This window comes from Aptenodytes patagonicus, chromosome 15 (assembly GCF_965638725.1).
Source record: "Aptenodytes patagonicus chromosome 15, bAptPat1.pri.cur, whole genome shotgun sequence".
In the NCBI taxonomy this organism is placed as follows: Eukaryota; Metazoa; Chordata; class Aves; order Sphenisciformes; family Spheniscidae; genus Aptenodytes; species Aptenodytes patagonicus.
The window spans coordinates 6,781,164-6,805,785 of record NC_134963.1 but is presented as its reverse complement, the minus strand read 5'-3'; the positions used below and the strand labels follow the sequence as shown (position 1 = coordinate 6,805,785).

The 24,622-nt window shown below is 46.6% G+C and overlaps 1 protein-coding gene across 13 annotated transcripts in view; it reads left to right on the top strand.

The window, feature by feature from the left end:
* KDM2B (lysine demethylase 2B) overlaps positions 1 to 24,622 on the top strand; it is a 129,993-nt gene that overhangs the window by 101,041 nt on the left and 4,330 nt on the right. For 9 of the 13 annotated variants that reach the window (XM_076353068.1, XM_076353067.1, XM_076353071.1 and 6 more), the window contains 6 exons: positions 10,822 to 11,046; positions 14,699 to 14,842; positions 19,637 to 19,724; positions 20,260 to 20,528; positions 21,525 to 21,563; positions 23,251 to 23,924. In XM_076353068.1, coding sequence (XP_076209183.1) covers positions 10,822 to 11,046; positions 14,699 to 14,842; positions 19,637 to 19,724; positions 20,260 to 20,528; positions 21,525 to 21,563; positions 23,251 to 23,924 — 1,439 coding nt within the window. The remainder of the gene's footprint in view (positions 1 to 10,821; positions 11,047 to 14,698; positions 14,843 to 19,636; positions 19,725 to 20,259; positions 20,529 to 21,524; positions 21,564 to 23,250; positions 23,925 to 24,622) is intronic. The other 4 variants (XM_076353072.1, XM_076353066.1, XM_076353073.1 and 1 more) reach the window with 2 other exon arrangements.

Here is a 24,622-nt window from a genome sequence, read left to right as displayed (position 1 = left end):
TTTTCTCCCATCTGGATTACGGAGCCAAAAGGCTGGAGGGGTGAACAAGCACGAGCCCGGTTACGTGGGAGCCTCACATGGAATCAGCACAGGCTAGTGGAGACTTGGTCAGCCCACGGGCAGGTGTGGGACCAGGCGTCTCCTTCCAGATGTCATCTGTTCTCCTGCCTCTGCTACAGGCCAGCTGTACAGTCGAACCACAAACACTGCTGTAATCCTGTCAGTTATCCTTGCTTCATAGTTTAAAGCTCTCCTTTGTAGGCCTATAGTGAGAAATGCATCCCCCCCATCCAGAAAACATTGGATTCTGATATTACCTTGGGATTCTGAAAGCCAAGGCCTTAGGCACATGCTTTTCATGCCTCAGCTTTCATCTGCTCCTGCTCTTGGTTGTGTATGAACATAATGGGGGAAGCGAGAAACCTGAGGAGACAGGCTGAACTACCTGATCGTATTCTGGAGAGCCCCATCACGTGTTGCAAGTAAATGCTTCACTCCTGGCATTGCGGATAAGCAGAATACCACCATGTACCCATAATTTGAGCTTGAGTTGGTGAGAGGACAGAAGTACAAACAAGAAATGGATATTCATGGTGTTCAAAATAAGGAAGGGGCATAATTACATGATTCACTTGGCTTTATCAGCAGTTGCCCATAAATATGTGTTTAAAGTTTGACTGCGTTTTGTTACTTAAACCTGGCTTTGTGTAGATCATGGTGTCATAAGGGCTGTAAGCAGGCATAAGGCAGCATTGCTGCTTGCTCCTGTGCCAGCTCCTGCCTGTTGCTGCCTCTGCTCCTGGGCTACCCAAAGTGCTTGTGTGACCATGTGGTAATTCAGACTGGGGAACAGAGCTCAAACTAGTTTGGCAAAAATCCTGATGCAAGGACCATCAGATGTGCTGCTTTATGGCTTCTTGGTTGCTCAGCACATGCAAATATTTAATCTCATGTTTAATTCTGTGTTGTGGGTGTAGGAGCCAGAGGCAAAATCCTAACAACTTGAATGGAATTGGGATTTCCCCTGAAAGCAGGCCCATAAATCCAATGGGAAATTTCAGCACTCAAATTCAGGCCTGTGTGTCTTGACCCTCAGCTGCAAGCTCTTGAGGGCAAAGGCAGTGTCCATGTTCAGGTGCTGGATCCCACCTTTGGATCCAGAACAGGTCCCCGATTGACCAATCTGTAACACTTCATACTGCAGGGGGAGGATATTTTATTGTAAAACCCCAGTAGTGGGTCAGGACATTCAGAGTAGGGCTGGAAATGGTTCCTCAGGAGCAAGCAAAAAAGGGGGTGCCTGCACGGGGAGCAGGGTGAGGCCAGATGCGAGCAGCTCTGCAAGCCGGGTTGCCTTGTATCCCATCTTATCGCAGCGCTGGTTCTGCCGCAGCAGGGGCATCGCTTGAAATCCCGAAGTTTGCTCGGTGCCTTCCTCCTCCCGAGGGATGGAGGTTCCCTCCTCCCGTTCCGATCCTGGCAGCGGGAGGCGAGCCGGCAGGTAGCGAGGTAGAGGGGGGTGTGTCTGTCTGTCTGTGCGCGTCTCCTTTGTCTCCAGCAGCCCGTGCAGCGCCGTGCACCCTGCGGGCGGCCGCGCATCCCAGCTCCGCGCATCCCCTCCCCTCCCCTCCCCTCCCCTCCCCGCTCGGCACACCCAAGCAGGCCGAGCATGGGCCCGCCCCCGCCGGCGCCCTCGGCAGCTCGCGGGGCTAATTACCAGCAGGGGGCTAATTGCCAGAAGAGCGTTAAAGCCCGCCCCCTCCCCCGGCCCCGGCCGGGCTCGGCTGCGGCGGGGCGGCCGGCGCTGCCCCGGCCGAGCGGCCGCGCTGTCCCCGCTGTCCCCGCAGGCCGGCTTTGTGCAAGCGGGCCGCGATTGGCCGTGCCGGCAGGGCCAGCCCCTTCCTGGCTGCCTGGCATGAATATGCACGGCCCCCCTTCCTCCTCCTCCTCCTCCTGCATGTGTGTGTGTGTGTGCGGGGAGCGGGGCTCCGCCAGCAGCGCCGCTCCAGCCATGTCAGCTCGGCTCCGCCTGGGCCCACCATGAGCCATGGCCATGTCTGCGAGCGCCGACGAGGAGGAATACGAGTCGGAGCCGGAGCCCGAGCCGGGGCCGGGGCCCGAGCTGGGGCCGGAGCAGGTCCGGGGCGGGCGGCGAAGTTTGCAGCAGGAAGGGAGGGGAGGAGGCCGGGCCGGGCAGAGCCGAGCCGCGCCGGCAGCGGGGACGGGGAACAATGTGGGGTCGGGAGCGGGCCGGGCCCGGCCCGGCCCGGGGCAGCGCCGCCCGCCGTGGGGCTGCGCCCGGCGGCGCCGCGGCTGCGGGCGTGTCCGCGGCCCCCGGTGCGGAGCGGGGCGCGGGAGCCTCCCGCCGGGGGCCGGCCCGGGGCGTACGGCCTCGCCCGCCGTGGGCGCCCGGGGGCACCGGGAGTTCGGCACCTCCGAGGGCCCCGCGCCGCTTCAGAGGCGAACGCGCTTGGGAGTGTGCGATTGTTCCTCTCGGGGGGTTTCCCTGTCGTTTTCAGAAATTTTTTTTTTTTTTTCTAATAAGATTCCTTAAATAGCTGAAGAGGGCTGCAGGACTTCAGGAGAGAGTGATGCTGAGCCTGGCTACCTTGTCTTAGTTTGATTTATAGCCAAAACCTCCTTTCCATTCCCAGGGTCGAGGGATGTAGAATAAAGAGAAGGATGTGTGCTAAAATGAAAAGAGAACTTTTATTAATACTTCCAGGGTTTATTCTCTGAAGGTTTGGGTTTTTTTTTTCCCTGTGGGGGAAGGAGAATAAACTTTTTAAATTTATGAAGTAATCTGTGAAAAATAATACAGAACATATGTTCTAGATTGCGTATTTTACTCTCTAAGAACTGCCTAAGCAATTAAAAATGCACCAGGAATAGAATTAAACATGTGTATGCAATTTAAACATAAACTTGATAGTTTTGTTCGTAACTCAAGGTGTTTTGCTCTTTAGCCTAATAATTTGCTTTTAGAGACAAGTTTGTAGACCAGGTGTTGAGCCTATCCTCCAAAACCCATCTCGTTTCGAATAACTTTACTATGTTTTGCTTCATAATTGCACCAAGAAAGCAGGGCCAAAAAAGAGTTTGGGCTGGTGGTGGTGGTGTGCCTTGGGTGCTCCCCAGGGATGGCAGTTCTGGTGCAGAAACCTTAAGAGAGATGTTAGTGTGCTGCACTAGCCTGGTGTAGCGTCAGTCCAAGAACCTAGGCCGGGTCTTGGATGAGTAACTTTATTAAGCCTTTACTTAATTCTGTGGACTGTGTGAATGTGCAGGCCTGTGCTGCTGCTCGATTCACTGCTCAGCTCCCAGACGTGGTAGTTAAAATGTCCCAGACTCCTTCCTTTTCTTAAACTTTGTCCCACACCAGGCCTTTTCCATTTGCCTCTCTGGTTTGGTGTGGTTACTGTATGCTTTTAAAAAAGAGCTAATCGTTAGGAGAGCAGATTGGTCTCAGCTGCATTGTACTAGCTGTGAAATTGCTACTGGAGATGCTAGTTCTTGCTGGATGAATTTGGAAAGTTGGTTATGTTCTGGGATTCTTCAGCTCTTCTAAAACCTGAGGCTTGATAGTGTTTTTATATCTTAATAGTTTAGAACAAAAATTAATGCAAGAAAGCGGAGATCCTTCTTGTGGGATTTCTTAAAAGGCTTGGTGTGATCCTAAATTATAACGCTGTGACCTGTGTAGCAAAGACCTGTGGAGTGTGTTTAATTTTTGTTCAAAACTGTTCCAGTGGTACAATCCCTCGTGTGGATCCAACTGTATTTTCATACAAGCCCGATTTAACATGTGTAGTTACTATATTTTTCTACATGGGATGTGTCAAATCGGTATCACAAAAGATAGCTTTTCTACTGTGATAGTCCCTGGTATGTAACAGGTGAAAGGCTTCAGCTCTACAGGTGTAGTTGAACAGTACAACTTCAGTGCTTGGGTAGGAGCTGCAGTTTTTGTCACTCAAACTTTCTTCTGACTTTCATTCCTCTTTCCCTAGTCTGTGTCTAAACTAAGAAGGCAAAAAGGCCGTCGGGTTTCCCAGCATGAGAGCTGATAGGATTTACTGCACTTGTAGTAGTTGCAGTCAGCACTGCGGGCTTGGAAGCGTGTGGGTGCCGGGGCATGTGTCCTGCCTGGTGCTGGCCATGGGGAGGGCAGCACCCTGCTGCAGCCTGCCAGCCTTGCTGGGTCGCTTGGGTAGGAAGAAATTCTGGCTGTGACGCTTAACTTCAGCGTGTGTAAACAGACCGAGAAAAATGCTCCTGGGTTGGGGTAGGGGGGATTTGTCCTGAAGTAGCAGTAAGAAGAAAAGCTACATTTACACAAGGTGCCCCAAGTCTATAACTTAGTGGTGTCTTTCTTTTTAAGAGCTCCTGCTTTGGATGCAGCTTATCTACAAAAGCATATTTTTGCCAATATATCTTATTCCACCCTCCAGGCCTAACTTCCACCTCCTCACCACCAGAGGAAAATAAACGGGGGCACTTGCATTGGCATTGACATGCCAGTTTATCACACCTTAAACAACATAGCTATGTTGACAGAAAAGCTGCTGGAGTGTCACTAATGCTCAGATGAACCTGTGAGGTATAAACTTTTCTGTTTACTCGTGGGAAATTGATCTGTTTATTCAGTAGTGGAGCTCTGTGTGGTCACCTGGCAGTGGTCACCTGGCAGTGGTCACCAGGAGCTATACTGCTTTTTGCAGGAGAGGATGAGAAAGTTTGTAGGTATGAATTGGAGGAGATGGTGGCAGCGAACATGTGTAGAGGATTAATCCTGTTTTGGGGATGGCTGGGCTTGAAAAAGTTCCGCCTTCCCTTTCCCTCTGATGCTGCTTGCTTAATGGGGGACCTTGGACTTGTCTTGCAGGACACCTCCACCCTGGCAGGAGCGTATGGGTGATGTGACTTTTGTAAACTGTCACTGCTAGAGGAAAACAACTCTCCTGGAGTTCGCATGTGTAGACTTTTGGGCAGATATGCTTTAGTTAGGTTAGATCTGTGGTGTTGGCTCGCGCTCTTCAGTTGATACAGCTTTTAAGGATGTTACTGGCATCAATGTGATTTTTGCTGTCTTAAACTAGCTTCTTCCTCGTCCCCACTGAATTCCTGCAGTCACATCATCCTGTCCTTTCTTCCTTCTTCCTCTAAGTTCTTCCTTTGACAAGGGTTTCTGTTAATTGCTGAAGAGGCGTAAGGGTTTAATGCTGAAGAACTGTTGACTTGGTTGTGATTATCTAGTGCAAGACAGTGTGTGTGTAACAGGCTGTCAGCCTGCCAGGCAGTTTGATGCCAGTCCCTGTATTTCAGGGTTAATGTGGAGTTAATGACAGGGTCTGTTTCAGAGGCCTCTGGTAAAATGACTTTGGTGGATCTCAGTCCAGTGCATTGGTATGTGTGTTGCTGGTCTACACCACTGCTGGTAATTGTCAGTTTGACTGGTTTTCTTAGCAGGAAGGCCAAAACTACATGCCTAGGAGGCTAGGAGAGGGATACATCACTGGAGCAGTAGAGGACAGTGCTGCTCACTGGCCCTGGGCAGCAAGCAGGGAGCCTTGTCCTCCAGAACTTTGACCGTGTTTGAATTGAAAAATGCATCTCTGCGTCTGCCCACCTCTGATGATATGGGAAGAGGCAAGAAAATAATTGACCAGAAGCCTTTGCTGTGGCACCCCGTGGGCTTCTCCAGTGCCCAGTATCAGCCCATGATCCATCGTGTTTAGGGTAGTATTTTAGCTGATAATAGTTATGAATTGTGGGTTAATGTGTGTGGCTTTTTTTTTCCTCTACTGTTTATTTATCAGATGTTATAAAGAAACAACTGGTAATTAAATTTGTCTATTCTAATTCTGCTAAAACAATTGTATTGGGATGCAGTGCCATATAAAGGTCTAAGTGCAGGACTGGCACCCGGGAAGTCCTGGGTCCTCATCTTTCTTTCGGTGCTGATATGGTTGTGTGGACTTGGTCAAACTACAGCAAATCAGAATAATCAGAATCTCTCCACGTGTTACAGAAGGAAATCACCCCTGTCTTGCAAATGGAAGGGATATATTTATGTGGCACAGCACCTTGAACTAATGAACACTACACATGTAAGATGTCTTGTCTTGGCGAGATTTACGCAGTGGATCCATAAGCTGTTCAGATTGTACTTGGTTAGGAAGTGAAGTGCTTCAGGGTCTTACTGAGCTGGCCACGTGATAAGCCCTTCAGAAGGGCACTGCGCATGTCCCTGGATTTTTCTCGGAGATGCTGAGTCTGAAATAATGGTGTGGTGCTGCTGGCAGAAGTTTAAGCAGGTCCCTGAAGCTGAGTGATGGAATAAGACCCATGCCCAGGTAAAGGCCACTTGCAGAAGAGCTTGTTTCTAGGCTGCCGGCTTTGTCAGCCTTGCTTTTAGGACCAGGACCTCCTTCCTCCTGGACTCGGTCACAGGGTCAGCTGATCTTCCTCTCCAGAGCAGAGAAGTTTGTGAAGTTGCCTGGTGACTCCAACAGAGCCGGGCTGGTGTTGGGATAGCAGTTGGGGAACATCAGCACCTACTTTATGATGTGTTTAACGGCTGATAGCTCTTGAAGTGTTGTCTCCAAAGCTTGATGCTCTTGGTATTTTTGTTTACCTGAGGTCTTTTGAGTCATTCTTTGCAACTGTGAAGGTTAGAAATTTGTTGCTGTAAACATCAACGTTGTGTTTCTGTTGTAGTAAGAATTGTGCTCCAGGCAGAGGCCCTTAGTGCCTCTGCTGCTTCTGATCCTGGTGATGGTGGGTGGCTTTTCTGTGACTGCCGAGCAGGGAAATGACATACGGTGAAGGTGTGTTAAGGTACCTGGAAGCAGGCAGTGAAAATTTCCCAGAAGCCAAATGTTTGTCCATAGCCAAGATAAACTAATGTTCTGAGTAGTGACTCTTCCAGGTAGCATTTCCTAGGGGTTTGTTTAGAGTTGGAATTGTCATACCTGAGCTTAGTTCCAGATCTACACAGTCCTGTTGAGAGACTTGAATTGCTGATGACCACCCCACCCAGTCCCCTAATTGTCCACCTGGAGCACTATTGATTTTGGTGAGGTTTGTAGGAGCTCAGCACTTCTGAAAATCGGTTTGCAAATTTGTCCCCTTTCCCGTCTGAGGAGTGGGCGTGTTTAACCACTGGGGTGTGGGAGGGTGATCCCAAATTCATGATTTGTAAATGGCTTTGTAGTTCATAGTGTATTACATTTGATGGCCTAAGTTTACTCCCAGTACCCAGGTGCTGTAGAGGCCATGCTGCGTCTGCTTCGGGGGCAGGAGTAGGTTACCTTTGTGTGTTGCATAGCAGTAAGGGGGGGGGGGGGATGGACGGACTCGACACAAAAAATAAAACAAAAGGAAAAAAAACTAGCAGGATGTCCTGTTAACGTGTCTTGTTTTTAGAGGGCAGTGCAAGTCCACTAGCTTTCTAGGTTTCAATGTAGTAGAGGTAGGTATTTAGTATATTAATCCTAGTATGTTTCAGCAGCTGCTTGCACAGCCTTCATTACGAGCTTGGGAGAGCGGTTGTCATCACTTCAGCATCCTCCTACCCCTCTTTTGAAGACTTGCTGTGGCCGAAGTATGGGCACAGTTTCTGCAGAGGTGCTGGAGAACATAGGGGATACTATACTATCGCATACTTGCAGGCTCTGTCTCAACTCCCTAGTTTTTGTTTTAAGATTTAAGAAAAAAATCTCTTCAAGTTTGGTATAATCTTTCTTTTCTTGACAGTTCTCAGAGGTGGCTGCTGGAGACTACAGAGTCAGCAGGCACAGGCTGTGCTTGAGGGTCTCAGCTCATCTCCTTGGGAAAGGAGATGATAGGATCTGCTACACAGGTGGGAGACTACATTGGTCCAGAACCTAGTTTAGGACTTAGTGTGTCACCCAGTCCTGAGCTTGAGGACATGGAGCTGCTGTTTGCTCCTGGCAAACTGTGGTAAACCCAGGTTAAGGAATCCTGCCATCCTCTGCCACTTGCTCATTATTTGCAAGACAGCTCCCCAGAGTTGTGCTAGGAGGGTGGCAAATTGCAGTACAGAGATGGGAACAGGAGCTGGGAAGGAAATCTTTACCTAGTTTTGCTACCAGGGCTGGTACATTATAAAACTGCAGTCTGAGCTGGAAATCCTGCGGCATCTCTTCACTAACATTGACCTGGAATTTATCTGGCTGTCTGCCATGTGCTACATAAACCCCAAGTCATGTTGGAGGCTCCTTCTACCCCCTTGAATCCCAGCCCCTTTCTGGGATAGTAACCCACAGGCCAGATTTTCTTCTGTGGAGGTTTTTAAGCGACCGCTGTGGAGCCCCTTGAAACTAGATACTAGTGGGAATTCCTGCAAGGCCTCTCTAGCCTTGCTGGCTGCGACATCCTGGAGTGAAAACGTGGCTTGGATTGAGGATTGGTTGGTTGGTAAATTAGTACAAACCCAGCTAGTACAATTGCTTGAATTTCCTAACGAGCAGTGAAGAGGGCTGAGTAGGTAAGAAATGTTACATACAGTGAGATCAGAGGTCTGCACCTCTGCAGTCTGCTGTGTGGTGGTGATTTGTAAGGAAATCTGAGTTGTGTGGTATGGTCTGGCTTCAGACTTGTTCTTGTACCTTCACCTTCCTGCCTTTTTTTCTTTTTTTTTTTTTTTTTTTTTTAGGATTCTCAAATTCTGTGTTGAAGCGATGCCTTTTTACTGCTTGCGTCTTTGCAGCGTCCTGGCACTTAAGATGCTGTCCTTAGAATTAGGACTTGGCTCCTATTACTGTGGCAGAATCAGGAGTTGTCTTTCAGCTGGAAAAGTACCGAGTTTGATTTTTCCTTGAAAGAGATTGCATTTTAAAAAGACGATTCTGATGGTGTTGTAACTGGTGTTTGCCTTCTTAAAAAAACTTAATCGTATTCAAACCTAGTGGGAAGGAGTCAGATGCTCACGCAGAATCTTCCGTGTGCTGTTGGCAGAGGGGACCTGCCCAGGTTGTTGTACATATTTTGGTTTAACTTGTTCTCACTGATGTCTAGCCTTTGGTTCGTGTCTCTTGCTTCCCTTGCTAGTGGAAGGAGATTCTAATAGAGAGAACAGAGAAGTGATTCATGCTGAGGAAGGAAATTATCTCTTATCTAGGTTGCCTCTAAGCCAGTCCTGGCAGAGCTGACTTTATCCTTGAGAGGCTGAAAAGTTGGTCTAAAAGGTAAATATTTATTCTTTAGTGTGTCTGAAATTGATCTGAAATCCAGGCGTCTGGTGTGATTGCCAATGGGGAGGAAGCTACACTTGTCTGTGTTCACACAGCACAGTGCGATTCAGCCTGCAAGCAGGACAAAAACCGTTCTGGACGAGCATAATTAAAAACTTGCTGAAATCTGTGTAACCTCATCGACTAAGCAATGTTTTCTCCCACCTCAGTTACAATAGTAGGTCTGTGGGAAAGAAAACTAAGAGGTCTAGCTCCTGGCTTCTCTGCTCTCCCAGCACTGAGGTTCCTGGGATGGAGACTGTTAAAATATCAGCACTCTTCTGCATCTTAAGAAAGTCACTGAAGCTTTGCTAAGTCAGCTGGGAGGAAGTTCAAATTCTTGGCAATGTGGCTTTTCTTCAGGGTTGTATAGTAGGACACTTAGGGAAGCTTTTGTAGTACCAAGTAGAATGTTTCCATACCTTTTCTTTTAAAAACTGCAGTGGAAATTCTGCATGGCTTTCTATAGCCAACCTGCCCCTGCCTTTTGGTGATTGCCCAGAATTCAGCAGGAACAGAAAGTGAAACTGGCTGGTCTGTTGGTCATATGCTGAGATGTGCAGAAAGTGGAAAAATTGTATAAATACTACACCAGATGAGCTTTGCAGTCCTATTATTATCATCTTTATGGAGAAAGCTGTTAGTGGTAAGAATGAGCCAAGCCAATTCTTGCGTAATTAGCCCCATACAATTACATGGTATTTAGCGATGTTTGGCTTGAGCTCTAAGTTCTTGTGTATAACGGAGTTTCTGATGAGAACTTGAAATTTAGATATCCAGAGTGAATATGTTGCGGTTAACCCAATAATTTAAAATATTTTCATGCTCCTTTAGCTTCTGTCTTGAAGGTCATTGAAATCTAGACCTGGCATGCCCTTTCCAGCCTTTGCACAGCATCAGTTAGTGTTCTATTTTTGAGCACTTGCTAGTATTGGATATGAGGGGAGTTACTTTGGAAGGGTTTTGTAGTATTTGTGTTTTATTTCCTACTTTATCACTTGGCAGTAGTTCATGCTCTCCTGTTCTTTTAGGGAGATTGCTGTGGCTTGAGCCATTGCTGCTGAGTGTTTCTCTGCTGTACCTAACCTCAAAATTACTTTCGCTGCCTGCTTGGATTCTTCCACTTCCAGCAGAGCAAAGTAGACCTTCTGGCTTCACCTGAGCACAATCCTAAGAGCTCCCTAGCCCAGACCTCAGCAATGGCACAGATCATCTCTTGACCTAAGCCAAGCAAGTCACTTGGGACTTGGTCCTGCGTTGAGCTGTGCGTAAATTGATTCTCCCTGCCCTCCCGTTGAAGTGAGTTTGCTATAGGTTTGGGATCTCTCATTAATGCCTTGGTTTTTTTGTCTTTTTACAATGCATCTTTTCTTGAAAAGGTAATGGAACTCCTTTAGCTACAAGAGTGATCGTATGCATTTGCTCAGTATTACCCATCTGTGTATAATTCTGATACATCTGTCAGTTTTACATCTAAGATGTATTCAACTCCTGTCCAAGGAAGTTCTGTAGTGTAGGTGGTAAGTGGGATGTGCGATTAACCTTGTGTGTCTGGCTTTTTCAGAACAGGGCAGTTGGACGGCCCAAAGGGAAACTGGGCACTGCTTCTGCAGTAAAGCTTGCAGCTAATCGGACAACTGCTGGAGCACGTCGGAGGAGGACGCGATGCCGCAAGTGCGAGGCGTGTCTGCGGACAGAGTGCGGCGAGTGTCACTTCTGCAAAGATATGAAGAAATTTGGGGGACCTGGCAGGATGAAACAGTCCTGCATTATGAGGCAGTGTATCGCAGTAAGTGTACCTGTTGCTACAGCTTGTTTGGAGATTTCTTTCCTATATCTGTCTCCTGGTGACGAGGTGTGGAACTGAGAACTCTTGTCTCTAAAGTGCATCAGGCAAAACAGTGTAATCCCTGCCCTCTCAGTTCAGATCTCTTCTTCCCATCAGTTTTCATCCCCTGCCCGCCCTAATCTTAAACCAGAATGTTCCTAAAACTTAGTAGCATGGCTTTCATTCTCAGTAATATAGAAGGTGGATGTGGAGATTATCAGTACACCAGAAATTGGCACTCAAATCTCACTGAAATTCTGGAATTTGGGGGAGAAGGGGAAAAGTGGGAAGTTCTGATTCAAAGGGAAAAGAGGCCTGTTTGGTTTGGATCTCTGAATTTCCTGAGAAAAGCTGCCTTGCAACTGTCTTTACCATCTTAACTACTTAACCAACTTAAGATATGGAGAAATCTTTGACTGGCATCCTCCAAGATTTTGGCATTGGTGACCCCAGCCCCAGGCTACTTGAGACCTTAATTTCAATTTGTTTGCTATTACCTAGGCATATAGGAGGGATCTGATCCAGATGAGCCAAAGAGCCATCAAGCCAAGGTCTTGTCTTCCTCAGGGACTGGAAATAGCTGTCAGGGGATGAGCATCAGAACAGGGCAAGCAGGCAGTCAGACCGTTTCCTGGGCTCCTGTGATACGTTGCTTAGAAGCTTCTTGAGTCATAAGTGATAACTTTGTTTTTAACAAATATTGACAGATTAATCTTCCACTAAGTTGTCCAAGCACCTTTTGAATCTGTTGCTTTCATATTGACTATCTTGGAGCTTCTCCTCAGGTCTCATGTCTACAGTGTCCCCATTTAAGGGTAAAAATTAGCTTTAGCTTTTCTCTTAATTCTTTGGAAGGTCTTGATTATGCTCTTAAGGGTTTGGTTTTCTGTTGTTTTGTGGGGTTTTTTTAAGGAAAGGAATGTTGTTTATTCATAAGTGAAATATCACCCCATCTATACTGATTTCTCTCTAACTCTTGTTACAGTTCCTTTCACTTCTCCCCCCCCCCCCCCCCATTTTGATGAGGAAACTGAAGTGGAGGCATTAAATTAATTGGTCTGTCACTGATAAAAAAACTGATAAGCACTTAAGGTTTCCAGTAGTTGCTCCTGGTAGCTCACTCCATGTCCTGTTCTGAGCCATGCACTGTTCTTGACATAGAGGATTGGATTCAGCTCTGCTGGATCTTTCAGTAAAGTACACAGAATATCTACCTTTCTGCGGAGTGCTTTTGCAGCTCAAGTGTCTTTTCTTTGAACACTTGATTTCCTGGAGTGTGGCATGAATTGAACAGCATGGATGAAGAATTTATTATTCTCCAGGGGGAAGAAATAGTGAAATCGTGCTGCCTTTTTAGTGGAGGGATTAAATTAGGGCTGCAGTGTGCTTTCTTGTCCTGACTGATGAAGGAAACTTTCATACTAAGCTGTTTTGCTCTTGATACACAGGCTGAGCCTTTTGGAGATGAATTGGGTTCTCTTTTGGCTGAGTGTAGTCATCCTCTCATCCCCTTTCTTCTAATGAAGTATTTTTCTTCTTCGTATCTGCAGTTTTATTTCCAGGATCTGTGGTTAGAGTACAGGACTTGGTAGCCAAGGTACTCTGATTCCTTGTCCCACCCTTGCATGCACTGAAGAAGACCTCTCTGTCCTTCATAGGTTCCCACTGGTGTAAGTAGCAGGGGGAGTATTACAAACTTTCTTAGAGCAGCAAAAGCACAGAAAATTAACAAGTTGAACTGTTGTAACTTTTAATGGTGCTTTACATTTCTATAAGCAATCCTATTGTCTTTACTCTTGTTCATTACGTTCTCTAACAATTGCAGTAGTAATATATTGTGGTACCTATCCAACAGCTTCCAGCCAAAAAAAAAACCCCCAAAACACCAAAGCAAGGCTCTGTGGAAGTAATGATCCCTACAGTTCTGGGATTGTGCTTTCCTCTGGTTAATAACATTGACGATATTAACTAGACACAGACTTTCATTAAACTCAGAAGCCTTAAGAGAGCCTGTACTGCCGTTCGGAGAACAGGAAACTCCTCTGCATGACTAGTTCAATCAAGAAAGGAAACAGGAGTGCCTGGGATACTTTATGCTGCATTGAATAGGTCTGAAGGGAGTGTGGGGGCTCTGTGCTGGGAGGACGTGTTGTGACAGCATCGCTGCTGTTCCAGCCCGTCAGTGGGACAGCGCTAGTTGGGGCTCAGAGGAGATTCCCTAGACACCCTTGCTCCCAGCAAGAAAAATTGTACTGCTCGGGGGATGTTTGTTCTTGTGTGTGGATATAAATACTTGTCGTGTGGGAGATAGGACAAAACAAGTGGACGGAGCTCTTATGGCTCTGGACAACTTAGCTTTTCTCTGGTTTACCTGCTGGTGGAATGGGATCCTGGGGATTCCTATTTTGTGCTTGGAGGAAGGGTGGGAATTAAATAGCATTTGCAAAATGCTTTTAAAATGGAGCGTGGGTAAGTACTGGCATGAGAAAGCAGGAAAGTGTTGCCATAGCTAATGTATCATGTTAGTGTGTGGGGCAGCACACTGTACTCTGTAATGGCTTACTATAGCTAGGTTTTCCCCTATCTGAAACTTGCCGAAGAATGCACTGTTTCTGCATAGATTTGGTTTGGTGTGCAATTATCCACTTACGGATTTTGTTCACTCCATCTACAAGAGATCTTTGCCATGAAAAGCCACATGTCTGTCTCTGGCTGCTTAATAGTTAAGGACTTGCAACCTAATCGATTGCATTTCACATTATAGCCAACTTCTTATGAGGATCTTCCTTTTCTTTCTTGTAATGAGGCTTATACCTTATTGCCACAAACCAGAAGTTTGTTCTTCATTAGCACAAAGGTGGCTTTTTAAGTAGACTGGTATTCAGTGCTTTGACACGGGTGACAGATATGTCAGTTGCATATGCTGCAGTTCCCTTTCTGTCTCAGCAAAAGATGGGAAAAAAATCAGTGCGCTTCTCACTTGTGGCACTTACAGGAGAAGAATTCTCTTTTTAAGTGTCTGTGCAGTGCTTTTTGCAATGCTCAGGTTGGGAGGAGGGCACTAGATAATAGATTGCCAGTCAGGAAGAGGTCTGTTCTCGGTTCTGTTGTGGGCTTGCTGTGAGACCTGGGTTGGGTCCCATAACATCTGTCTGCCCTGCTTGTAAAGTAGGGGAGCTGCCAAGCTGCTAGTCAGATTGTGAAGCTTAATGGATGTGAATAGTGATGTTCCAGGTTGCTTCTTTTCCCTCCCATTGTACACTAGTGAAGTGACTTGTGTGCCAATGTCTGTGTCAGCTCACAGATTCAGAGGACCCACAAAAAAAGCATTTTCATCCATCCCTGGGATGCCCCATGAATCTTATGTTGCTACAGGGAGGACACTTTCATTCCATGAAACATGTCCTGTAATGTTTGGTCTGGGTACCCAGCCCTGATTGTACCAGTTTTTCTTGCCTTTGTTGCTCTGCTGGGCTGGAGCCTTCAGCAGTTTGCACAATTAATCCCTATTTATCTCCTCTTTGAAATGAGGATACTGTAAATGCACATTGAGTTCTGTTTCCATATGTCTTCTGTGTCCTGATCAAGACTACTTTCTCATATGTGTAAACAGCCGGTGTTGCCTCATACTGCTGTGTGTTTGGTGTGCGGAGAAGCTGGGAAAGAGGACACCGTAGAAGAGGAGGAGAGCAAGTTTAATCTCATGCTAATGGAATGCTCCATTTGTAATGAAATCATACACCCAGGATGCCTTAAGGTGAGTACAAGGATGTTGTACATGTTGGAAACAAAAACTGGATTCATTATCACCTTAATGTAAAAGTAGTGCACAGAAATTGGAAAGCTTTCATATTTTCATCTTTGGAAACTTAAGTGAGCAAAGAGTTGGTGCGAGAAGTGGGGTGACAGGCTGTGGCACACGCAGCCCTGACTGGCAGGCGGGGATCCTTTGATGTAACAGCATCCACTGTAAGCAGAGACTCTTGCTTTGGAAGCCTCTGAAATGTGTGTGCATGCAAATGTCTTGTGGCTTTTGTTTTGTTTTTCATTCTTTCTTTTTTGCCTCTTGTTTAAGGAAGTGAGTAGTTTCAGGTGTGATGGAAAGCTCAAGAGGACAGAGAAATCTGCCTGTACTTTTGGATGAGTTAGTCACAATCCCCATATCGGTAGCTCCTTCCTGTGTCCCACAAAGTACAAATGAGTAGTTTGCTGTTCGTGTTTGTCCACGCACAGATGTGCCTTTCAGTGGCAGCTGGTTTTAAAGATGTTATGAGCAAATGTTGCAGTAGGAAGACTGCAACTCTAGAGAACAAACTGAGCGAGTTTCAGGCTGTGTGAGTGCTTACCCTTGGCTGACTTGAGTCCTGTGAGCAGCTATATTCTTTGCTGGTAACAAAAGTGTCATTTGGGGCATATCATTGTATATTAGCATTTAGAAGCCTCCTTTCTCCAGAGCTGGTTTGTTTCAGCTGATCAGCCATTTCCTGTTGCTGATTTGTTTATGGTTAAAGTGATTTGCCAAAGCAAATGTATTCTGACACACCATGCCCCAGAAAGCAGCTTTTGGCCCTTCTGGGATCTCTGGGAGGAGGGGTATGTTCCTTATGCAAGCCCGGGGTGATGCTCTCCTGGCCTTTTATTTTTCTTGCGCTGTACATAGTATTGCACCAAGCTATGTGCGTGTCATTTATTAGAGCAGAAAGTAGGTAGCTGGCAAACCAGAACTGTGGCTGTCTCCCTGATTCATGAAATTGGTACTCACAGCTCCTGCCACAGATGGGCTCTGAAAGGGAGCTTTGCTTGCTTGGCTCTGTTTAAAACAAGGCTTCGGGGCCTGATGAAGCAAGAGAAGGAGCTGCTCGTTTTCAGAGGTACCTTGATTTTGACTTGTAGCTACTGCTTTGCTATTCCAGTCCTTCCTGAAAGTGCCCAGGACTCCCTCATCTCTTGCTTTGCAGTGTCAGTGACACTTCATGGCTGAGTCCAGAGGACATGGTTGTTGTCTAGTGGCAGTTCAAGCATGGTTTCCTCTCTCCATACCACATTTGGGACTAGTTGCACAGGATGTGGGCCAGATCTGTGAAATCAAGCAAGTGCTGTTTGTTCTTTTATGCATGTGTGGTGTTCTGAATGCTGTTTTGGTAACTAGGAACAATGTTGCTTTGGGTGTTTCTGAAAATTAAGCAGTGGGAGATTTACAGTGTGCCTTGTGTGTCTTGTATTTTGATTTCTCAGTGCTTCTGTTGAGCTGGAATGGTGGGGTAACTGGTACTGTTTATTTACTGAGACAAAAGGGCACCAGTAGGATTTCAGGATCATCTTGGAAGGTGAGATGAGACCATGCACCGGAGAACAGCAAAAGGAAAATGGAGCCTCTTCCTTGGTTCCCTCCTTGCTCTTTATTCCTGGGTTCCATGATTTTCTGCGAGACAAAAATCTGTTGCTATGTTTACATGTTGCTCGAGCCCTTGACGTGGGCTTAAGCCCAGAGGATGGAGCCCATAAATAGTCCTTGTGGGAGTTGCCTTTGAATGCAGATGCAGCCCCAGGGCAGCTGCTTCGGCTGTCCACCAAGAGAAAGTCCTTTCCTGTCCTACTCGGTAAATAGGCAGTAGTACACGTGAACTGTCAGTCATTTCCAATTAAATGTCTGGCAAGTGTACTTTTGGGGGAGACTGGAATAAACTGGATCAGTGAAGGGAAGAGTGTCCTTTCCTGGCTTATTCCCATGCGGAGTGAATTCCCTCCAAGATGCATCTCCAAAGCTTGTGGAGTAGTTTGGCACATGCACTGGCTAATTTGTACTCCAGGGCAGATTGTTCCTGGTTTGAAGTCCATCCTCTTCCAGCTTCCTGATTTGGCTGTACATGTTTGTGGTGCGTTTTCTCCATGAAAAACCAGTGTCAGAGGATGACCTCTTTGAGGAGATTATGGGTAGCTCAGGTGCATCTGTGTTCTGACACACTTGCAGCCTTGAGGAGCTTCTGTGGGTGCCTCTAGCTGGGGGAGCCCTGGGTACCAGAGCACATTGGGTGCTTGTGTTGGAACTGCGCTAAGGACAGCCAGGATGTTCCACGTACTGAGAAGTCTCATGGGAGGTTTCTGCCATGCTTCTTTCCTTGAAAATACAATACCAATACAAATGCTCGTTTTGCTGAAGAGTTTCTTATGAAAACAATCTTGGCGAGCATTTTGCAAGCACAGCGTTGTTTCCAGAGGGAGCTAGTGAGATTTTTGGGGAATATTGCCTTTCGTTGTTACAGAGCATTTGAGTTGAACGGATACTGATGATTTTTTCTTGCTACACGTCAAACTTCTAGTAATGCTGGTTAGCATGTGTGAGTGAGTGCAGTGTCTGATACTGTTTCCTTAAGGAGAAGGTGTTCATTTTCCCCAGTAGGAGCCTGTTCTTTTTCATCTTAGATGGATACAGTGATAATGATAGAAAAGGTGAATATTTAGGTGCCTTGTCAGAATAGCAGAAGTACAAAGACATCTTCCAGCGCAGCTGCACTGCTGCCCACGTGTTCAGCCCAGATGTGTCTCGCTGCCTATGTTGTTTCAGTCTTGGCACTGCCAGAATTCATGGCTCTCACTCAGCCATGTCAGATCAGCAGCCTGGGGTCTCCATATTCCCTAACAAGAAGACTTCACAGTAGCGTAGTCTCACGTTTAGACTTTCTGAATTGCTGACCTTGTGCTGCAGGTACGTTTCTGAAGATGCCTCACGCTGTGGCTCAGACACCCACCTGCTGTTTGTAGCAAACACTTGGAACTGGCTCCCACCCAGTCTGAAAGGCTTGGGACAGATTCAGTGGCAGGTTTGTGTGTGTCTAATTAGTTTGCTTACAGTTCCTCACATCTGTTCAGTTCCTTAAACTTCACAGAAGGGACAGAGCTGTAATGCTTTCCCTTCAGTAGCATTTGTTCTATATTCAGTGCGGGAAATAACTTGTTCCCAACTTGGGCTTGGGCCAGGAATTGTTCCCCTGAGGCAGAGATGTATACAATAACTCCTGGAGTACCTTACACCTACCATGGGAAAGAAGGTTCAAAGGCGTACAGTTGTGATAAAACCAGTATTTAAATTCTGCCCACTTCATTTACTCATTTATTAACTCCAGAAGCCTTGCTGAGAGAGACTGACGTGTCGTCACTCTCACTAGATGGTGAAACTAGAATGGCTGCTGTCTGGCTTGGGGACTTGAGGAAGCAGTTCCCCTAAAACCAGGGCTTGATCCTGCATAGCTAGTGCGTTTTTGCTGAGCTGGGAGGAGAGGAGGAAATGTTTCAGAAACGTGAAAAATCTGCAGATCTTTGCCCCTGCCTGTTTCAGCAGCAGTCTCCTGCTACTGTGCTGCTAATGCCAATGCATAGCTATTTGTCTTGACAGTAGCGTGTTTTTGTTGTTTATAATAGTAATAAATTAATCTTCTTTTTTTAGCCCAAGGCTTATTTCTGAATATATAACTAAACCCTTAAATGTGAATGTGCCATCAGTGAGCGTATGTGTTTGTGTGGAGGGTGTTTTTACCTTAGCTCTACTTTTCATCCTCAGTTTCATTCACAGAAATGCCTTTTCAGAAGCACTTATCTCCTGTTTGGAAAGTAACGCGGGCTCCTGTATGGAAATTCAGAAACCAGCAGCTTTTCAACTGCGTAGGGCAGGACTGTGCTTTTATTGTACACTGAGTGTGCGTCTTCTCTTTCAAAAAGCAAAATGTCACAGTCTCTCAGAGGTAGTGAAGTAGTAAGCATTTCTCTTCCTTGCACTAGCTGGGTAACTGTGGGTGTGAGAAACCTTAAAAATGCCTTCATGTGTCCAGTCTTCTGAATAAAAGTGCCTGTTCTCTAGCTGACTTGGCAACCATCACTTTTATTGGCACATGGGTTTGAGGGCTGGACGCATGGGACTGCTAGTTCTGATCCATAAAGAAAAATATTTTAAGGAACACTTGATTACAGTGCAGGGTAATTTGCTTCTAAAAATGCCGAATGGTATTAATGTATGTGAGAATGTGTGTATGGGAAAAAATCCCTCCCTACTAAAAGATCAGACTGTGCCTCACTCTGGGGGGGGGCGGGTACACACACGGATGGGACGGGACTGAGCTTTTTCAAGTGGTGTGGGAGGACATTCGGAGATGGTGTGATTACAGTCCTGGGTTTTGGGGGTTTTGGTTTGGGTTGTTGGGGTGGTTTTTGTTGTTTTGGTTTTTTACAAGAGCAGAATGTGCCCTGTGTTAATTGGGATTGTCACTGACTTTCATAAAAAGCCCAGACCTGAACCCTTTGTCAAATACCAATTTGGGCAGCATGCTTTCCTCCCCTGTTGACATCATCAGAAGGGTAATTGTGCAGGACCGAGGGCTTGCTCAGCACCAGCAGGATGGTGCAGCACCTGCGGTGATCTGGGTTTCTTTTCTGCAGCCATTGGGAGGGCAGCAGTCGATCAGAGAAAATTGAGCTGTACAGAATGCCTCTAAATGATCTACCTTTTGCAGCTTTTTACAGTATGACTGTGAATTGAGTTGTGCCTTTCTTTCACCAGGTGAAGGAATCGGATGGTGTGGTTAACGATGAGTTGCCGAACTGCTGGGAGTGTCCAAAGTGCAACCACGCAGGGAAAACTGGAAAAGTGAGTTTAATGGGAATAAGTGGTGCTGGAATGAGATACAAAATCTCAAGCATTCCCTCTGGCTTGTAGATACAATTTTGTCCAATACCAGCTTTTGATTTTGTGCTTAATTCAGTTGAGTTGAAGGAAATAAGCTGGTGGCTTTCTATTCTTTAATAATTTTTGTATTCTTGTTCCGTGTACCAACACTTCACCCAAAACCTGGGGAATATTTAGGTTAGTTCTGTGCACTGCTGCATGTTAATTTCTTAGATGAAAATACTTTTAAAAAAAACCAAAATCCAGAAGCAATTCTGCAAAACCTGAAGTGTCTGTTGGAATTAGTGAAACATTATTTCTTTTCAAACTGAGACAGACACTGCAAGTGTGTAGTTACAAAAATAACTTTATAAAGGTTGAAACTACTTTACTCTAACTCCTTGCTAATCATTTAGTCTGTTACAAAGTGATCAACCCACCAGTGTTGGAGGCAACTTAGATAAAGAGCTGAGAAAGGCATAAGATATAAAGTTTGTTTGTGTTTTGTGTCTCTTTGGCGTACAAGCAAAAGCGCGGACCAGGATTCAAATACGCATCAAATCTCCCAGGCTCATTGCTGAAGGAACAGAAAATGAACAGAGACAATAAGGAAGTAATAGATGCTGCAAAACGGAAAGGGGATTGTGAAGAAACTCCCAGGCGGAAATCAGAGGAACATTCCAAAAAGACTCAAGTTGACTCAATACTGAGGAGAAAGTCGGATGAAGTGCATCTGTGGAGGAAAAGGAAATTTGAGAAACCCCAGGAACCCACTATGAGAAAGCGGGTATGACAAAACACTCTCTTCATGTACTTGCACAGATGCGCGTGGGCTGGTTGGGGCTGATGTCTCTTGCCTTCTGGCTTATAGCTCATCTTAAAATCCCAGATTGTTACAAAAGAAACTGCGATGTTTTACCTTCCTTTCTGAAAACTGCTAGTCTAACAGGACAGTAGTTTGAACAGCGACACTCGGGTTGACGTTCAGAGGCCGAAAACACTGGGCTATGGCTGTTGTTTTATTCAGAATACTAGAAAACCCACTTTAACTGAAAAGCCTTTACAAGATGCTTGGAGTAGGAACAAGGTGAAAATCAATTTTTAATGGAAACTTTTTAATCTTTATCCACTTGGTGGCGCATGGCAGCTTGTTTCGTGGCTGATTCAGGGGTGTACAATACTCATAACCCATCAGAGGACCTTTAGAAATGACACCTTCTGTAGCCTGCAGAGAGGAGGAGCTGCTCACAACAGCGATGTAGACAGCTTTTCCCAGAATTTAACAGTCAGAGCTCTTGGGCCAGGCAGGGACATTCTGAATTGTCTTGTGGATTGTGAAATATGATACTTGGGATATACAGAAATGCTGGTTTGTAGAGGTAGAAATGAGGACCTAGATTTAATGTGTCTCACAACTAAATGGCTGATGGCTTTAAAATCAATCCGTGGCTGGTTTTGTATTGCATGTGTAGTTCACGAGGAGTGGCTGTCAGTCTGCCCTGCGAGGCTTGACAGCGGGAACGCTACCGTACAGTTAAATGTAGGGATTGGGGTTGCTTTGGTGGAATGAGAGCGCAAAATTCACGATACCAGTTTCTGCTTTCTGGCCATGCTTTCCTTTTCCCATCCCTATGGACTCACTGCAGTGTTTATGGATGGCTTGAATTGCTCCATGAAAGCCCCCCCCGGTGCGTGAGGAAGGCACTGTGGATCACCAAACCTTCATCAGACAGCACAACAAATGTCATGTTTTTGGGGTTTTTACTTTTCTTTCTTCCAACAGCTAAAACTTGGAAAAGAAGAGAAACTCTTCAGGAAGAAGGTACTTTGCCTTTTTAATAGATGTGTTCTCAATCCCTTTTAATCCCCTCTCCTCATGTGAGCTAGTTTCTCTATCAGTCATGTCCTTGTGTCACTGCAGGCATGATTTTTATTATCGTATTTACATCTTGAAATTACAGAGTATCTCTCTCATGGAAACCTTTACACTCCAGGATAGTTTAGCTGCAGCGTCTGGTTTTATATTTTCTGTTTTGTTGTCCCATATTAAAATACAGCAGCAAGCTGTGTTTTGATGACTCAAGGAATAAAATTCTGTTCTATACTGGTGTTTCACTCTTCCTGTGTGGTTGAATCTTGCCCCTGCCACACAGCCCCTCAGCAGTCTGTACTACAGCACATCCCTGGAGTCCCTTGCTGATACCCCAGGGAGCCAGGGGCGACCTGGCTCGCAAGTACTGATTACCTCTCACAATCTGGCATGATAACAGAAGTCCGATACCTTTAAACTAAGTGCTCGCCAGTACCTTCTGTGAAGGATGCCACAGGCTGACAGTAGTCTGATGTTGTAATTTTTTTATTCTAACCTGTCATTAACTTACTGTGACCTCTCCCTTTATAATATGTTAATTTAAAGACAGGGTGATCAGCTTTCTCTGCTGTGCGCCACAGTCTGAAGCATAGGAGCACGTCCACTGACTTGATCCAATTAGTTTATTGTGAAAGCACAGACCTTCCGATATAAAAAGTGTGTTCACAGCAGTTCACCTTTTCTTGCCAGTCTAGATCTCTTCTTATTAGAGCTATTTCATTTTAACAGTTGGTGGCTTCTTTCCTGCTTGTAGTGATCAGATTAGACTTGAAGTCTTCCCTGGTCTTAGTTTGTACGTCTCTTACGCTTCTATCTGGTGTGCATCAAAGAGAGATTTGATTAATGCGAGCAACTGAAGTGCAGTTTGCTGTTATGAACAGTGACCGGGGCAGGGAAGAAGGTGCCAGCTAACCCCTGTCAGCTTGCGTTGCGTTGGAGGCCGTGTCAGCGTGAGGTCTCGTCAGGCTAACAGTGTGTCAGACCCGTCAGTCAGATTCCCCATTCTGCATGCACCGGAGGTGGGGGAAGCTTGAGAAGACAAGCAGAGTTTAGTAGGATGTAAAGGAGCGGCTAAAGTGTAATTAAACGAGTCTGTGAGTATCCAGCCATAAGGAGGGGCCACAACAGCACAGCCACAGTGCGAGTCGGTGATTGCAATTCAGGAGGTTTCAGAAATTGACCTTTTGGCCATTGGGCATGAATGCATGTCAGCCAGTGTTTAAAGTGGGTGCCCAGTGAATGTGTTCCAAGCCTGTTTTCTTCTGGCCTGCTGGGGAGAAGGCTGTCTATAGTGTGCTGCTTATCTTCTGTATATAAATTGTCCACTGTGTAATGAGTAAGGCCCTTAAATCCGCAGGATTATGCATGGTGAATAAATGCATTTATCACTCTCTTGGAGTCTGGAGAGCCAATAGCTGGACTCCTCATCCATGATGGCACTTGAACTTGATACCTTTGGCCGGTGAATGTACCCTTGTGCTCAGATGGGTGGGGCCCAGTGCTGGCAAGCAGCCCGACCCGACCCCCCCCCCCCCCCCCCCCCCCCCCGGCAGGGCTGCCTGTGTGGAGCATCAGCATGTGAAGTATTGCTGAGTACCTTCTTGCTCAAATGGTCAGCCCTTGTCTCTTCCTTTTTCAGCGGCGATCATGGAAGGCTCCAGATGACCGAACTGCTATGATCAAACCCCTGCGGCGCCTCAAGCAGGAGCCAGAGGATGACCTGCCAGAAGCACCTCCCAGGTCCAAGGATAGTGACCAGTCGCGGTCCAGCTCTCCCACTGCAGGTCCCAGCACGGAGGGCACCGAGCCCCGGGACAAGAAGAAGTTCAAGATGAGGAGGAAAAGGCGGCTTCCTAATAAGGAACTGAGCAAGGAGCTCAGTAAGGAGCTCAACCAGGAGATCCAAAAAACCGAGAACAGCCTTGCCAATGAGAATCACCAACCCATCAAATCTGAACCTGAGAGCGAGAATGAGGAACCTAAGCGTGCTTTGAACAACAGCGAGAGACTCCATAGGTTCAGCAAAGGGTTAAACGGGACTCCCCGGGAGCTGAGGCACCAGCTCATCCCCAGCCTGCGAAGCACACCTCGGGGAATAACCCGGCCACCGCCTTCACTCTCTCCTCCCAAATGCATTCAGATGGAACGGCACGTTATCCGGCCACCTCCCATCAGCCCCCCTCCGGACTCGCTCCCCCTGGATGACGGGGCAGCCCACGTGATGCAGAGGGAAGTCTGGATGGCTGTCTTTAGCTACCTCAGTCATAGAGACTTGTGCATCTGTATGAGAGTTTGCAAGACCTGGAACAGATGGTAAGGAGGATGGGAAACCGAGCTAGGTCTAACGTGTAGCGGGATGGACTCAAAAGAAAAGTGGGTGACAGAGGCACTAATGCCTCCTAAAAGAGGTGTGCAGGTCATCACTGAAGCTCTGTTGAGCCCAAGGAAGAAGGGGTGACCAGCAGTGTCTAGGGAAGTAGTGTGTCTTCCGGTGCTTTGTCAGAAACAGCAGTTCCCAGCATTTCTGATGGGAATTTTGTGTGTGTCTGTGTGTGTGTGTCTCTCAGCATCGGCGTCAGCCTGCCGGGGCTGTAATGCCTCAGAGCAGCCTGTTCTGTAGTTAGACACCACAATGTTCTTGCCCGCTGGAACGGCCAGTCTAGGTCATGCTAAGTCTTGGTGTCATTCTGCCCCCAGGACTTGCTGACTGCTAGAGCAGTTGTTTGTTCAGTTCAACTATTAAATATCTATTGAGATATAGTGAAGATCTCCCAGTGCCCTCGGTGTTCTCCTCAGAAGGTCTGTGCTGATTGTTTCCCTGTAGAGGGTACGTGGAGAGCGATCCCGTTCACTGTGTTCTGTACCGGCAGAGCTGATGGAGGAATCCTTCGTTATCGTATTTACTCACAGTGTGCCTGTTCGGTGCCCAGGGTACCAGAGTGTGAACGTTGACACAGCCAGTGACTGTACGGCAGCAGGAAGCATTAGTGGACAGACTTAGATGTTTCACT